At 47.5% G+C, this 14,030-nt stretch overlaps 1 protein-coding gene across 2 annotated transcripts in view; it reads left to right on the top strand.

Annotated features, from left to right (window-relative positions):
• The first annotated feature begins 1,862 nt into the window (after window positions 1-1,862).
• The window catches only part of PRKCE (protein kinase C epsilon), a 531,726-nt gene continuing 519,558 nt past the window's right edge, over window positions 1,863-14,030 (top strand). The window contains exons 1-2 of one of the 2 annotated variants that reach the window (XM_054473224.2): window positions 1,863-2,003; window positions 2,204-2,748. In XM_054473224.2, the coding sequence (XP_054329199.1) occupies window positions 2,401-2,748 (348 nt within the window). In that variant the 5' untranslated portion in view covers window positions 1,863-2,003; window positions 2,204-2,400. Of the gene's footprint in view, window positions 2,004-2,203; window positions 2,749-14,030 lie in introns of those variants that run through there. The other variant, XM_054473226.2, reaches the window with a different exon arrangement.

The raw sequence follows: 14,030 nt of genomic DNA, 5'->3' as shown, positions 1-14,030 counted from the left end.
GTTGCAGGCAAAGGCTTTGCCTGTTCTTAGGAGATGGCCCTGGGACTTTTCTGATCATTTTTGGGACCTGTTTGCTGCACTTGATATCCTGTTTTTCCAGGGGACTGCCTCCTTCCTCGCCTTTAAGCCTTTTTAGGCTTTTAAGCCGCAGGCAATGATAACCTTTACCCACTGAGGAAAAAGTGATGGGGAGGCGCGTTTTAAATTTTGGTTTACACTAACCAGACCCGCCAGATGAACACTCAGCTTACCACAATACCTACAAATTCCCAGACTTGACTTGGCAGACGGGCGAGGGCGGAGGTTTTCTTTCCCCACTTGCATAATCCCCAGGTCCCCGGCTGCGAAGCCGACCTCTTCGCCGCCGTCTTCGCGGGTGTCCCAGCTGGGCCGCGCCCCGGGGCCCCGCGCTCCGGCCCTGCCCTCCCAGGTTCCCAGTCTCGGGCGCGGGGCAGTCCCTCGCCGGCCGCCGGCCCCGTCCCGGCTCCCAGGCGAGGAAATTTTTCCCCAGCAGCCCAGGGCTCGCCTCACGTGACCAGCCGCGGCGGCGGCTTCCAGCGAGAGTTTAAAGGTTACGGAGGAAATTAGCATGGATACAGCCACTCGCCCCCCGGAGGGCGCGCCCCATTTTCCCGCAGCCCGGACGGCGGCTGTCAGCGCGCTGATCAGTGCCGAAGTCCCCCAGAGGGGCACCGATAAGGACCAGCGCAAATAGGAACAGTCACTTTGCAAAAAATAACCAGACCACAAACCAAGCCGGGGCTCTACCGAGCTTTCACTTGTCAACAAGTTCTCGCAGCCTGCGAAGTCCAGGACAGATCCCAAAGGGGAGAATATCCCCAAAGAAAGGCAAGACAGAAGAATAGAGTTTAAAACTTCCCCCGAGCCATGCTTGTTCCTCCCCCTTCCCCCTCCCCCACTGCTGTGGATCACAGCGTCCCGGGACAGAGTGACAGATGGGCCAGAACTCCGCAGGCTGCTCCTGCCCGCCGCGGCCCGAGTGGGGGTGGGCAGGGGGAGGGTCCCGAGGCCTCTGGGGCAACAGGGCCTCCTCCACTTCCCCCATCCCCGGCTTTAAAAGACAGTGTTGGCCGCAGGGTCCCCGAGAGATACGCTGCCCGGCGGGGCCCATCCATGGCCATCCATGGCCCACGGCACGCGCATCCAGCCCCGCGCCGCCCCTCCCCGGGGTCCCGCGCGGGGTCCCCGCCCCCCGGCTGCCCCGCCCGCCGCTGCGACCCCGGGCAGCCTCGACCGCTCTCTACCGTTCTCTGCTCGGCTCACTTTTTCCGTATTGCTCCCCCAACCGGCAAAACTTTCTATTTCCCCAAACACTGCCGTGCGCGCGCGCGCGTGCACACACACACACTCACACACACACACTCTCACACACACTGACGTCTTTTGCGCATTTCCTGCATTAGAGGGAGGGAGACTCGTTCGCACACCGACAGAGGGAGAGGAGACCGCGGGGGAGCGCGGGCTGGCGGGCGGCGAGCAAGCGGCAGCCGAGAGCGGGGACGCGGGGAGCGCGGCGGGCGGGCGCCGGCGCCCAGGAGGTGGGGCCGCGCTGAGTCGCAGTCCCTGCCCCGCCGCCGCGCTGCGCACCGCCCGGTGCTGGCCTGCGCCCCCGAGCTGGATCGGCGGCCGCCCGGACTCCGAGCCCGCGCGGATGTGAGATTCCGGGCTCCTGGCGTCTCCCGATCGCCGGCTCCGGCGCGGCGCTGCTTCGCCCAGGAGGCGGCGGCCCCGGCTGGCCGTGGGGCTTGTGGATTTTTAAAAATTTGGCTCCGAGGAGGACCATTTCCTCTCGACATGCATCCCTCCGGATAGACTGAACATCCCTCCGTCCACCCCCCCCGCCCCGCGCGGTCAGAGGCAGGCGCTGAGTGTGCGAAGAGGATCCGGGTTGAAATCTGCGCCCCCGGTTCTCGTCCCCGCCCCGTCCCACCGCCCCATCCCCCTCCGGGAGTCGAAATTTCCCGGGATTATGTTTCGGAAAGGTAGGTAAGCGCCGGGCGCGGCGCCCGCTTTCCCGCAGCCCGGAGCCGGAGAGCCAGCGAGGCGACGAGGCAGCCCCCGCGGCTTGCAGCGGAGCCGACAGCTCGTCTTCTCTTCTGGAGGTGCAGCTGGTGGTCGGGGGGAGAGACTTGCTCCAAACACGGACATCCCCCAGCTCTCCCCCCTCCCTGTTTTCCGTTAGGAACCCGGCGAGGAAATACATGCATTGGCTGAGAATCGCCCGCGCCAGGGCACAACGCCACAAGGTGTAGGGAGTGTGTGGGGTGGGGCGAAAAGGGACCCAAGAGTCCCTGTGGCTCGGAGTGCCGGGCCGTCGGTTCTTCATTCCTGCCCTCGGGGCAGACGGAGTGACCCCGGCCCCCACTCCCCGCCCCGACCATGGTAGTGTTCAATGGCCTTCTTAAGATCAAAATCTGCGAGGCCGTGAGCTTGAAGCCCACAGCCTGGTCGCTGCGCCATGCGGTGGGACCCCGGCCGCAGACTTTCCTTCTCGACCCCTACATTGCCCTCAATGTGGACGACTCGCGCATCGGCCAAACGGCCACCAAGCAGAAGACCAACAGCCCGGCCTGGCACGACGAGTTCGTCACCGATGTGTGCAACGGGCGCAAGATCGAGCTGGCTGTCTTTCACGATGCCCCCATAGGCTACGACGACTTCGTGGCCAACTGCACCATCCAGTTTGAGGAGCTGCTGCAGAACGGGAGCCGCCACTTCGAGGACTGGGTGAGTGCGGCTCCTCCCCGTCGTTCCGGGAACCCGGTTGTGGGGTCCCGGGGAAAGACTTGCTGGTCTTGATCGTAGGGCTCCGGGACTTATTGACGACTGGGATGTGTGTGTGTGCCTGTAAGTCTCAGTTTCCTTGGGGAGGTACACTTCACTTCATAGTTGGGGAGAAACAGGCATTGGCGAGGAAGATGAGACTTGGAAAGAGGATGTGGCCCTCTGCTCCCTCTGTGCCCTCCAGATGGTGGGTGCTGCGGGAGGTTTGCAAACTGGGAGAGCCTGGGCCGCTGGTGCTGAAGGTTGGCCGAGGACCCGGCTTTCTTCCGCAGGCGCGTGGTGGGCTGGCTGTGTGTGATTGTGTGTGGGTGGGTCCCTCCGTCCTTGGAAAGGCACGTGGAGCCTTTGACTGAAGGCTTCTTGCACGTCCTGGCTTTGTCCTGCTTAGCCGAGCGAGGAGTTGCTTTATTTTTCCCTCCGAGAGGAAGCTGGCTTGTTTCTATTCTCTTGCATGGTGGTTAGCTCATCTTCTGACTTACAAGTAGAAAAAATGTGTTCTCCTCCAGGATGTCTCCTCTACGGTCCCAGAAACATCAGTCGAGCTTGTTTTGTCCAATTCATTGCCCATCCATGCAGAATGAATGTTGCATTTTAAGAACGGTTCTGCTTGTGGGTAATTGGAAGTCATTGCTTTGAATCTTATTTAAAGTTATATTGTTTCTCTGTTTTGATTGTCAAGATACTGTGCAATAAAAGACGATTTCTAAGTATGAGATTGAGTTGTTAATTGATTCCATTATTAAACTATTAAGGATTTGGAAAGAGGTCTTGTCTCAATCTACTATAAACCAAATGCATCCAACCTTGGCACTTGGACAAGCGGAGAGAAGCAAACCTTCATTTTGCTTTTTGTATTTGTTTTTGGGTTTTTTTTTTTTTTTTTGGTCTTCTTGGAAGGAAGGTGTTAATTTAGGATGTGGATTTTTGTGTTTTCAGGTTTGTTACATGTTTCCACCAAGAGCAAGTGCAAGCGTTCCTCTGGAGGTATATATTTTCAGGGTTCTTTGGTCTACACAACAAGTGAGAGAGCTATCTAAGCCTCAAAAGTGGTGTAGAGCAATTGCTTTCTATTGAAAATCAGATAACTTTATGAATGTCCTAGAGGTCAGAGGTTGCACATGGATCACCTTGGCATATCACCTTACATATTTTTTTCAAGGACACGGAGTTTTAGGGAAAAATAGGAAAGAGCCTGTTGTTTTTATGCTCATGGCTGTGATGTAGTCTGCTTGAAACCATGGTTACGGTTTCACAGGGAAGCTCCAACAAGCCACATGCGTAGAACTCTAGATTTGTGGTTTGCACTTTGGAAAGCAGGCAAACCTTTATGGAATCCCAGAGAACTCCATGCTATTCTATTCTACTTCACAGATGTCCCTCATCTCTGCTTCCCTCAGCCCCCACAACAGAGCTCCCACTCATTCCCCATTTCTTTTCCATGCATGGCCTTTGGGCCCTTTCCTCATGGAGGCAGTGCATATGAGAGGGGGAGTGGAAGGGATAACTAATTTCAGAGGTAGACCTTGACACTGAAAACCTGTGATTTTGGAGTTGTTGTTTTTGGACAGGAAGGGGATGGAAAAAACTTGACGCTGGTAGTTAGGAGATGGGGACATTTTGCAGTGTATGCAGATGAGGGGCTTGGACAGTGGGGCAGAGAACAGAGATGAGGAGCAGCAGGTCTGCATTTATCCATAGAACAGATGTCGGTTGGAGGGAGAGTGCCTTTGTATCTCTGGTGATGCTTCGCTGGGGCACACCCCAAACTCTGGGAGCTTCAGGACACTGTCCCCACTTTCATCCCTCCTAGTGAACCATGCAGTGGGAACTTGTTTGGTTATCATCCGCTAAGGTTCTCAAACTCATGTTGGATTTGGCCCTAGGCCAGATCATCTAGTGCACAGGCAAGTTTTACAGATGAGGACATTGAGTTCCAGAGAAGCTAGTTGGGGACCAAGAGTCACATGACAAGCAAAGGTGGGTTGGAAGTAGGGCCCTCACCGCCTGTTGCCCATGGCTTGCCTAATGGGGAGCCGAGCCTGCCCATCTGGCCTCCCAGCCTATTCTCCCTGCAGATCCATGTGCTGTGTTCCTGACATTTTTATTGTACTTGATAACTTCATCTCTTCTGCCTTATAACAAGTGTGAATTAGGTATGGCAGGTATTGGACAAACTAAAAAACTTGAGATAGAGAAGCCCAAAGTCTCAAAGATGAGTCAAGTGGTGGAGCAGGTTCAGAATGCCCATCTGTTTTCACCAGAGGATGCTGTAGCCACTCTGGTTCCTCCAGGCTGAAGGTGGGGACTCATTGGCAGGGGTGACTGGCCCTTGGAAATGGAGACAAGTTGCAATTGGGCTAAGTTCACCTTTCCCAGTCTTAACATTCAGGGTAAACCCATGGTTTCATAGCTTTGGGTAGAATTCCCTGGGCTCAGGTCTCTGCACTCCTTACCTGGCAGGAATGAAGAGACACACCCTTCTCAGGTGTGGCTAAGAGGTCTGGCCTGAAGTAAGGGGACGTGGATAGCATAAAGCAGCCGCTTCTCTCATTGCTGCAGAACACCGAATTCTGCTGTACTTTGAATTCACTTGTATTCCTGGAGTTCCTGTTTTGTGCTCATGTCTAACCAGGGAAGTTTCACACTGTGGGCCATCCAGAGGAAAATGAGGCCCTGGGTTACTCTCAGGGGGCTTCCATTTCACTAAGGAATTGACACCAAGTACCCACATATACATCAAGCTTGTCTAACCCATGGCCCGTGGGCCACATGTGGCCCAGGATGGCTTTGAATGCATCCCAACACAAATTTGTACACTTTCTTAAAACCTTATAAGGTTTTTTGCATTTTTTTTTTTTTAGCTTATCAGCTGTCATTAGTGTTAGTGTATTTTATGTGTGGCCCAAGACAATTCTTCTTCCAGTGTGGCCCAGGGAAGCCAAAAGGTTGGACACCCCTGATTTAGACACTTAACTAGCAATTAGGTTCCACACAGGTGTTACCATTAGTATGTTAAGAGTTTAAAAAGGGAGTGTGGGCTAGGCACTGTGGCTCACGCCTGCAGTCAGTCCCAACTACTTGGGAGGCTGAGCTGGGAGGACTGTTTGAGCCCAGGAGTTCAAGATCAGCCTGGGCAACATAGTAAGACTCCATAACTACAAAAAACTTAAAAATTAGCCAAATCTGGACCTGCGGTGTGCTGTGTGCCTGTAGTCCCAGCTACTCAGGATGCCAAGGTGGGAGGATTACTTGAGTCCAGGAGTTCAAGGCTGCAGTGTGCTATGATCGGACCATCAGGCCACGGCATTCCAGCCTGGGTGACAGAGTGATACCCTGTCTCTTAAAAAAAAAAAAAAAAAAAAGGTAGGGAGAACTGGAAGAATCCAGGAGGGTTTTTGGAAGGAGGCATGAGCTGGGTGTGAAACAGTAGGTTATATTTAAAGAGGTATCTACAAGAAGGAGCAGTGTTCCTGGCATGGCCACCGCAGGAATAAAGGCAGACAATCCTGTGGTCAGGGTTGGAGAACAGATGAGCAGGACAGAAACTTAGTGTACCTGTCAGAAAGGAGTGGGCAGGACAAGGTTTCCCAAATTTAAGACTTTTTTCTGAGTACTGCCTGTGCTTTCATTTACTTAATATTTAAAAAATTGATTCTTTTATTTTCCACTTAGTCTTTTCTTAAGCCCCACTATTCATGAAATCACAGGTTTGGAGCATGTAGTTATAACTTTTCTTTGTTCACATTAAAATAAACAGGGCTCTACAATACGGAAACGAAGTTCATTCCAGGTGCCTCTGAACATCATTAGCGATGTGGGGCCCACACTTCTGAAACATTGGAGTAGGAGAAAGTTTAGAAAACTGAGGTGAATTCTAGAATGTGTAAAAGCCAAGCTGAGATAATTATTCTCCAGATAATGAGAGATGTTTCAGTTGTGATGACAAAGGAGGTTGCTTTAGAGAAAGCTCATTACAAAGAGAAGGAAAGATTTTGCTGATGCTTTGAAGTAAAATCTATTATAACACTATTGCTATAGCTGGGTTTTCCAAGAACCAGTTAATAACACTACTCAGACTTTCATGTACATAAGAATCAGTAAGGGAGGACATATAAAAATATAGATCTATACAGATTTATATAGATCCATACAGATAAAAATACAGATCCTCTGGCCCAACCTTGAGAGCTTTTGATGCTACAATTTGGAATAAGCTGGGAATCTACATTTTTAACCAGCTCTCCCAGAGATTCAGTCCAGACCCAGGCTTGCTTTGAGAAACATTGGGCTAGAATAGAAATTGCAGGCCAGAGAGGGCTCCAGATAATTAATGGATCAAGCATTTTTACATAGATATGTCCTGAAATGTGACTGTATAACTTTATAATTTTTAAAGAAAGATTTAGAATAATAATTGTGTGAACTAGAAGTATTGGGATTCATGTTAGAAGCAGAGGCTGAATGAATGCTGGATGGATTGGCATTGCATTTAGCACAGGGGTGGGAGGCAGGCGGAGCAAGGATTAGGGCTTGAAGGGCTGCGTGCAGGTGACAGCTGGCTGGCTCGTTCACATTTTGGATTTTTCTCTATCATTGCTTCAGTAGTCTACATACTGAGCTCAGTTTCCTCTTTGTTCTACTGCCCTGCCTCTGAAGACATCTTTGGTGAGTGTCACTCCCTTGCTGTATTCTGTAGAAGAGGCAGGCACTCAGAATTCAGAGGTACAGAAAGCCATCATTTGAGAGGTGATTCCCCGGAGCAGCGAAGTCTGGAGTCACACTGCTTGGACTTGAATCCCACTTCTACCATCTCCCACTTTCATGACCTTTACAACCTTCCGTATTTCCATTCCTTCCCCTGTACAAAGTGGGTGATAATAAATATACCTCCCTATAATGAAATGGGTTGATTGTGGGGATTAAAATGAGTTAATACATGTACAATGCATATACCAATGCCTGGTCCCTAGTAGCTGCTCAATGCATATCTACTATAATTATTATTATTATAGCCCCCAAAATGAGCATGGGGCTGGCCTAGAGAGAGTTTTTGACTGAATTGATTATTATATAGGCCACGAGAAAGCTAGGTTTTCATATTCTCCAAAGTAGCTCTCTTCAGTCTGGCCATCTCATTTGGCAAAGAATGGGACACTAGAAGTGTCATTTCTGGTTTGTATTTCCCAAGTAGCCCATCGGCAAAGCTTTTCAAAATGATGGCACCCCTGCTGACTCTGGGAGATAGGCTTATACCCTGTTTGGACTCTGGGAGATAGGCCTGTACACCATTTGGAGAGGTTAGGCTCTGAGGCCGTTCTCCCTTGGCCTACCAGAATCACTTGGGGGAGATTCATGCAACACAGATGCCAGAGCACAGCCTCTAGCAGTGCTGATTCTGATGCCCTGAATGGAGCCTGAGTTAAACAGGCCCCCTGCTGAATCTCCTACAATGGCAGCCTGACTGCACTTTGATATATATTACTCTAGAGCACATCTCTGTCTTCAGGACATTTGTAGGAAAAAAATTTTTAAAAGGATTTCTGAAACCTCCATTGTCAATTAAACACAGTGGGGTGGGAAGGGACTACTAAGGGGGTAAGGAGGTAGGGAAGGGCTGGCAATTGTCCATACCTCCTTCGTGTGCGCCTATACCCTGAATTATTTCCCCAGCAGCCAAGGGTCCCTGGATCTCCCTTTCCCCTACTCCTATAATACCATGTAATCCAATATTGCTCTCGTTGGTCCATAGCTGGTTGTTTAACAACTACCTGAAGGATTCATTCTTGGCCCAGTGCTATCACAGACAACCTCTTGGCATTGGGTCCCTAGAGTTAAGGACCTGAGTTAGCCTTCAACTTCATGGACAGTCAAGGGTTGTTTGTCCTGTTTCTTCTTCTTAGTGTCTTTGACCAGCAGCAGATTTAGTGAATATTTGAGACCCTGAACTCCCTGGCTCCTCAATGGATCCCTCTCCCTGGAATCAGTGAGTTCTAGCTGGAAGGCATCTCCACCACTCACTAGTTGTGTGACTTTGAGCATGTGACTTAGGTTTTTTAAGCCCGTTTCTTCATCCGTAAAATGGAAATGTCATAGGTCTTGACTTTCAGGGTTGCTATGAGAATTAAATAAGGAACTATAAAGCTTGTAGCAAGTGGTCTGGCTATAATACATTTCAGCAATTTTATTAATATTTGAAGAGTCATCTGTGTGTGTTCATAGTTTTAGAATCTTAAATCAGAACATATGGTCCAGTGAAAGATATTTTTCTCCTTGATTTGTGAATGTATTTATACGAAAAGTCTTACATACTCTAAAAATAAATTTGATTTAGTTATACTTAACAAATTGCCCTTTTGAAAATAATAGAATTACTTGAAATGAGATTGTTTTGGAAAGTCTAGAAGCTGCGGTCATTGTAGACAAAGGTTAATTATTTATTGAAGAGTATGGTTAATTGGAAATGAGGATATTTGGGAGCTGGTGTTTTGGTTTTACTGTGCCAATGTCATCTAGTTTCATGGATTTAAATACATTTTCAGTGCTGTTGACACTAAATTCCTAATTCCAGCTCATGCCTGACCCTGAACTCTAGACTTTATATATGGGATTGACTTCAGGTCATCAGCTTTCATTGTGTAAAGGGCATCTTAAACTCCGTATGCCTAATATTGTATACCTATTTTCCCCTCTCCCCAATCTAAGCCCTTCTTCCTCAGCTTAAGAAATGGCAACTCCATCCTTCCAATTACCCAGCCAAAAACCTTGAGGGGCCATCCTTGACGCCTCTCATTCTCAGGTGCCCCATATCTTATCCATCAACAACATCTGCTGTTTCTGCCTTCAAAATATATCCCAAATCACATCCTTTCCATACCTTTGCTGACCTCACTTGGGGCCAAGTCACTATTGTCTCACACCTGGATTATTTCAACAGCCTCTGAATTGGTTCCACCTATCCTGGCTTCTCAGCTCCTGTCTCTGCTCACAGATCTCTCTGGTAAGATTATCCCTTACCATAATTTACAAGACCAACAAAGTCAGGCCTTCTGCTGTGACCTCTCTGACCCTATCACCTGCTACTCTTCTCCCTGTTCATTCCTCTCTAGCTGTCCTGACCCACTTTACACCCCTTAAATGCACTTACCATGCTCTCGCCTCAGTCTTTACCCTTGCCATCCCATCTTTTTAGAATGCTCTTTTCCCAGATATCCACATGGCTCAAGTCTTCACTCAGATGTTATGTTCTCAGTAAGGCCTTTTCTGGCAATCCTATCTAAAAGTTCACCCTCTTATTTTTATACTTCATATGCTCCTTTCCTGCTTTTTTTTTTTACTCTTTTATCTCTATCTTATACACTATTTAGTTTTCTTATTTATCTTTGTTGTTTATCTCTAATACCAGATGCTCTCTAAATGTAGAGCTTTTTGTTCACCGCTTTATTTTGGCACCCAAAACAGTGCCTGGCACTTTGTTGAATGAATGAATAAATTGTTGAATGAATGAATGAATTTCTTGGCACATTGTTGAATGAATGAATGTACACAAAACAAGTGTGTATTTCTATAGTACCTACTATGGTCTAGCACTATTGGTAGATATGGGGTTTGGTAACACAAAAGTTGTGTATGTGTAGTTCCTGCCTCTGAGGAGCATGGCATCTCGATAGAAACCAGTTGAATGAATTTCTTAAACAACGCTTCTGTACAGTTGAAAGAAGTGAGGAGGAGGAGGAAGGAGAAAAGGTTATTTTATTTTATAAAAATCTGTGAGATCCCTGAAGATGTTCTTATGAGAGAATGCTATATTATTTCCAGGTAGCGATTTGCATCAAGCTGAAGAATCTCCGTCAAGTCTGAAGTTCCCAAAAGTAGGAATTTTCTACCCTCTGAGTGCCCAGGGCCCATTCCAGGTGCCATGGTGAGGGAAGAAGAAAAAGGCCCACTTGTCCTCCATTTGCAGAGTTTAAATGAAGTTCAGATTCTCATCAGGGCTTTAGATACAAAACCCTTTGTAGTTGGCAGCAACAAGAAAGGAAATTTCAAATTCCGGCGCCTGAACTCATAGAGCTATTGAAGCATGTTCAGACAAAGCTTCCAGGGGTTTCACTTAGGCTAAAAGAACTCCAGAGCAGGCCTGCAGTATTTTACATAAATAAAAGCTACACTTGGCAAAACATTATATTTCTCTCCAAGTTCCTCTGGGTATATATGGGCTTGTTAAGTAATTACAATCTATTATAATGCTAATCAGCAGGGTTGCACCTGTTTGAAATTTAGTTTTCTGTCAGAAACCATGTGAAGTGGCCAAAAGTCTGTATTGTGCTGGGAGAACCGGGAGGACAGGAACATACAGTTCATCATAACTCACTGACATCTAAACAAAATTGAAACTCCAGAGGAAATATAACTGAAATCTGTAATACTGTGCTGGGGAAGAGGAGGAAAAACAGAAGCCTATCATTAAACCCAGATGCTGAAATGAGGATCTCCTCTCTCCTCATCCCTGACCTCTACCCCACCTTGAAGTCTCAAAGAGGTAGTTTTACGCTAGTGAAAAGTCACCTGTATTTGCCAGCAAGGAGTAGACTCACTGAGCTCCTGACCCCAAGGGGTAGATAAGACTAAAAATGTAATCAAGCTCAAGAAGAGTTTTTTAAAATTTGAGTTGGAGTCTTGCTCTGTTGCCCAGGCTGGAGTACAGTGGCACGATCTCAGATCACTGCAACCTCTGCCTCCCGGGTTCAAGCGATTCTCCTGCCTCAGCCTCCCAAGCAGCTGGTATTACAAGCATTAGCCACCACACCCGACTAATTTCTGTATTTTTAGTAGAAACAGGGTTTCACCATGTTGGCCAGGGTGGTCTTAAACTCCTGACCTTAAGTGATCCACCTGCCTCAGCCTCCCAAGGTGCTGGGATTATATAAGAGAAGTGAGCCACTGCGCCTGGCTTCAAGAAGAGTTTTTTTTTGTTTGTTTCGTGTTTTTTGTTTTTTAGAAAGAGTCTCGCTCTGTCGCCCAGGCTGGAGTGCAATGGTGCCATCTCTACTCACTGCAAGCTCCGCCTTCCAGGTTCACACCATTCTCCTGCCTCAGCCTCCCGAGTAGCTGGGACTACAGGTGCCCGCCACCACGCCCAGCTAATTTTTTTTTTTTTTTTTGTATTTTTAGTAGGGAAGGGGTTTCACCATGTTAGCTAGGATGGTCTCAATCTCCTGACCTCATGATCCACCCGCCTTGGCCTCCCAAAGTGCTGGAATTACAGGCATAAGCCACCGTGCCCGGCCTAGAAGAGTTTTAAAAAATCATGATGAGTGAATCTAGAACTAATTATTGAGGAGAAAAATAGTCTTTGATTTTGCTTATATCCTTTTTGAATAGATTTATTTTTTCAGACTATGGCATCTTTTGTTGCCAGTCTTCTTTCCCCAGGCAGATATAAGCATCTCGTGAGCAGGAAGTGTCCCCGTCTACCCCCCTTTAGCTCTCTGGGATCTGTTTTATAGAAGCTCAAATACGCAGTATTCTTTAATCAGACTGACTGAGTTTGTGCTCTTAGAAGTTCATCATTTGGTGCAGTGCTGAAAAAGAAAGAATTCACAAAAGATTCAAAGCAGTGGACAGAGTAGTGTATTCATTCATTGTTCTGGCCATCCTTTCATTCACTGAGCAAATATTTATTGAATATGCCAGGTGCTGTGCCCACTATGTCAAGAGCTGGTCGTTGCTCTCAGAGAGCATACACTCTACTAGGAGACACGACATTAATCAAAGAATAACATAAATATATGATCTGTAAAATTACAACTGAGAAGCACAGCTTACCACAATCCTTTCAGCGCCTGGGGAAACCTAGACCTCACCTCTTCAAGACTGGATTGGCTAATATTTTTTTCTCTCTCTATGAAATGTATTGAATAGGGGAGTCAGGTGACTCCTATTAATTCCCCAGCTGTGAAATCAGGAGTTAGGATAGTCTAGATGCTCTGTAAAGGCACCTGTTAACAATTATCCTGACTCAGCTCTCTGGACCCTACATTCTGGGCCTTGGCTATGGTTAACCTTCGCACTTGATAATAGTTTGTCTTTATTATTCTCCATGAAGTTTAGCCTTGTCTCCCCTGCAAAAGGGCCAGCTCCTGCTTTTTTTTTCCCTCCTTGCCTTTCTTCTTTGTTGTGATCGAAATTACAAAGCTATTTTTGATAGCTTGCTTCTTTACCTACTTTTGTGCAAGGCCCACAAAAAATAAATTTAATTCTTAAATGGAGCCCTCTCTCTGTATCATTAAGGCACTCAAAGAGTACTCTGAAAACAAACAAACAAGGAAGCAAGCAAGCAGAATTCCTAGAATGTAAGGTGTATGAACCTATCTCCCTGCCTTCTGCACTGATGATTATCTCAACCAGTTTAGGTAGCTGAGAGAATCATCAATCAGCCATTAAAGATGGAGCATATAATTGACCAGCATTTGCCAGATTGATTTTCAAGGAGTGGGAGCCTTATGATATTTACAGGTCTCTGTGATCAAAGAGGTTGGGAAATGTTACAGAGTCAAATACACATTAGTGTACTAAAGACTCAAGATGGTCTATCGCAAAGCGAGTTGTACACCTCTGTTTAACCAGATATGTCCCCAAAATATTTCATTATAGAATGCTCTTATTTGGGAAACATTAAGAACTCATGTTTTGTGGACATATTTTGAAAAACATTATAATTAGAAAAAAGAAATGGATATTCTCAAGTGGGCCTTTCGGAAAATCAAGATTAACACCCTTTTATAAAACACTGAATTTGAAGAACTGGGAATTCAAAGGAGAGGGGAGTTAATGTGGGTTCTGCTAGTTGGCAGAGGCTTCTTGGTAATATTTTGAGCCAGGCCTTGAGGAAAATGGGATCTAAATAGACAGGGAAGGGAGCCCCTCTAAACTGGAAGAAGAACAGAGAAAATGTTGGACAGCTCACACCTGTAATCCCAGCACTTTGGGAGGCCGAGGTGGGTGGATCACGAGGTCAGGAGATCGAGACCATCCTGGCTAACACAGTGAAACCCCATCTCTACTAAAAATACAAAAAATTAGCCAGGCGTGGTGGTGGGCACCTGTAGTCTCAGCTACTCGGGAGGCTGAGGCAGGAGAATGGCATGAACCCGGGAGGCGGAGGTTGCAGTGAGCCGAGATTGCGCCACTGCGTGCTCAAGCCTGGGCGACAGAGCGAGACTCCGTCT

This window comes from Pongo pygmaeus, chromosome 12, assembly GCF_028885625.2.
Source record: "Pongo pygmaeus isolate AG05252 chromosome 12, NHGRI_mPonPyg2-v2.0_pri, whole genome shotgun sequence".
Classification (NCBI taxonomy): domain Eukaryota; kingdom Metazoa; phylum Chordata; class Mammalia; order Primates; family Hominidae; genus Pongo; species Pongo pygmaeus.
This window is presented reverse-complemented; position numbering and strand designations above follow the sequence as displayed.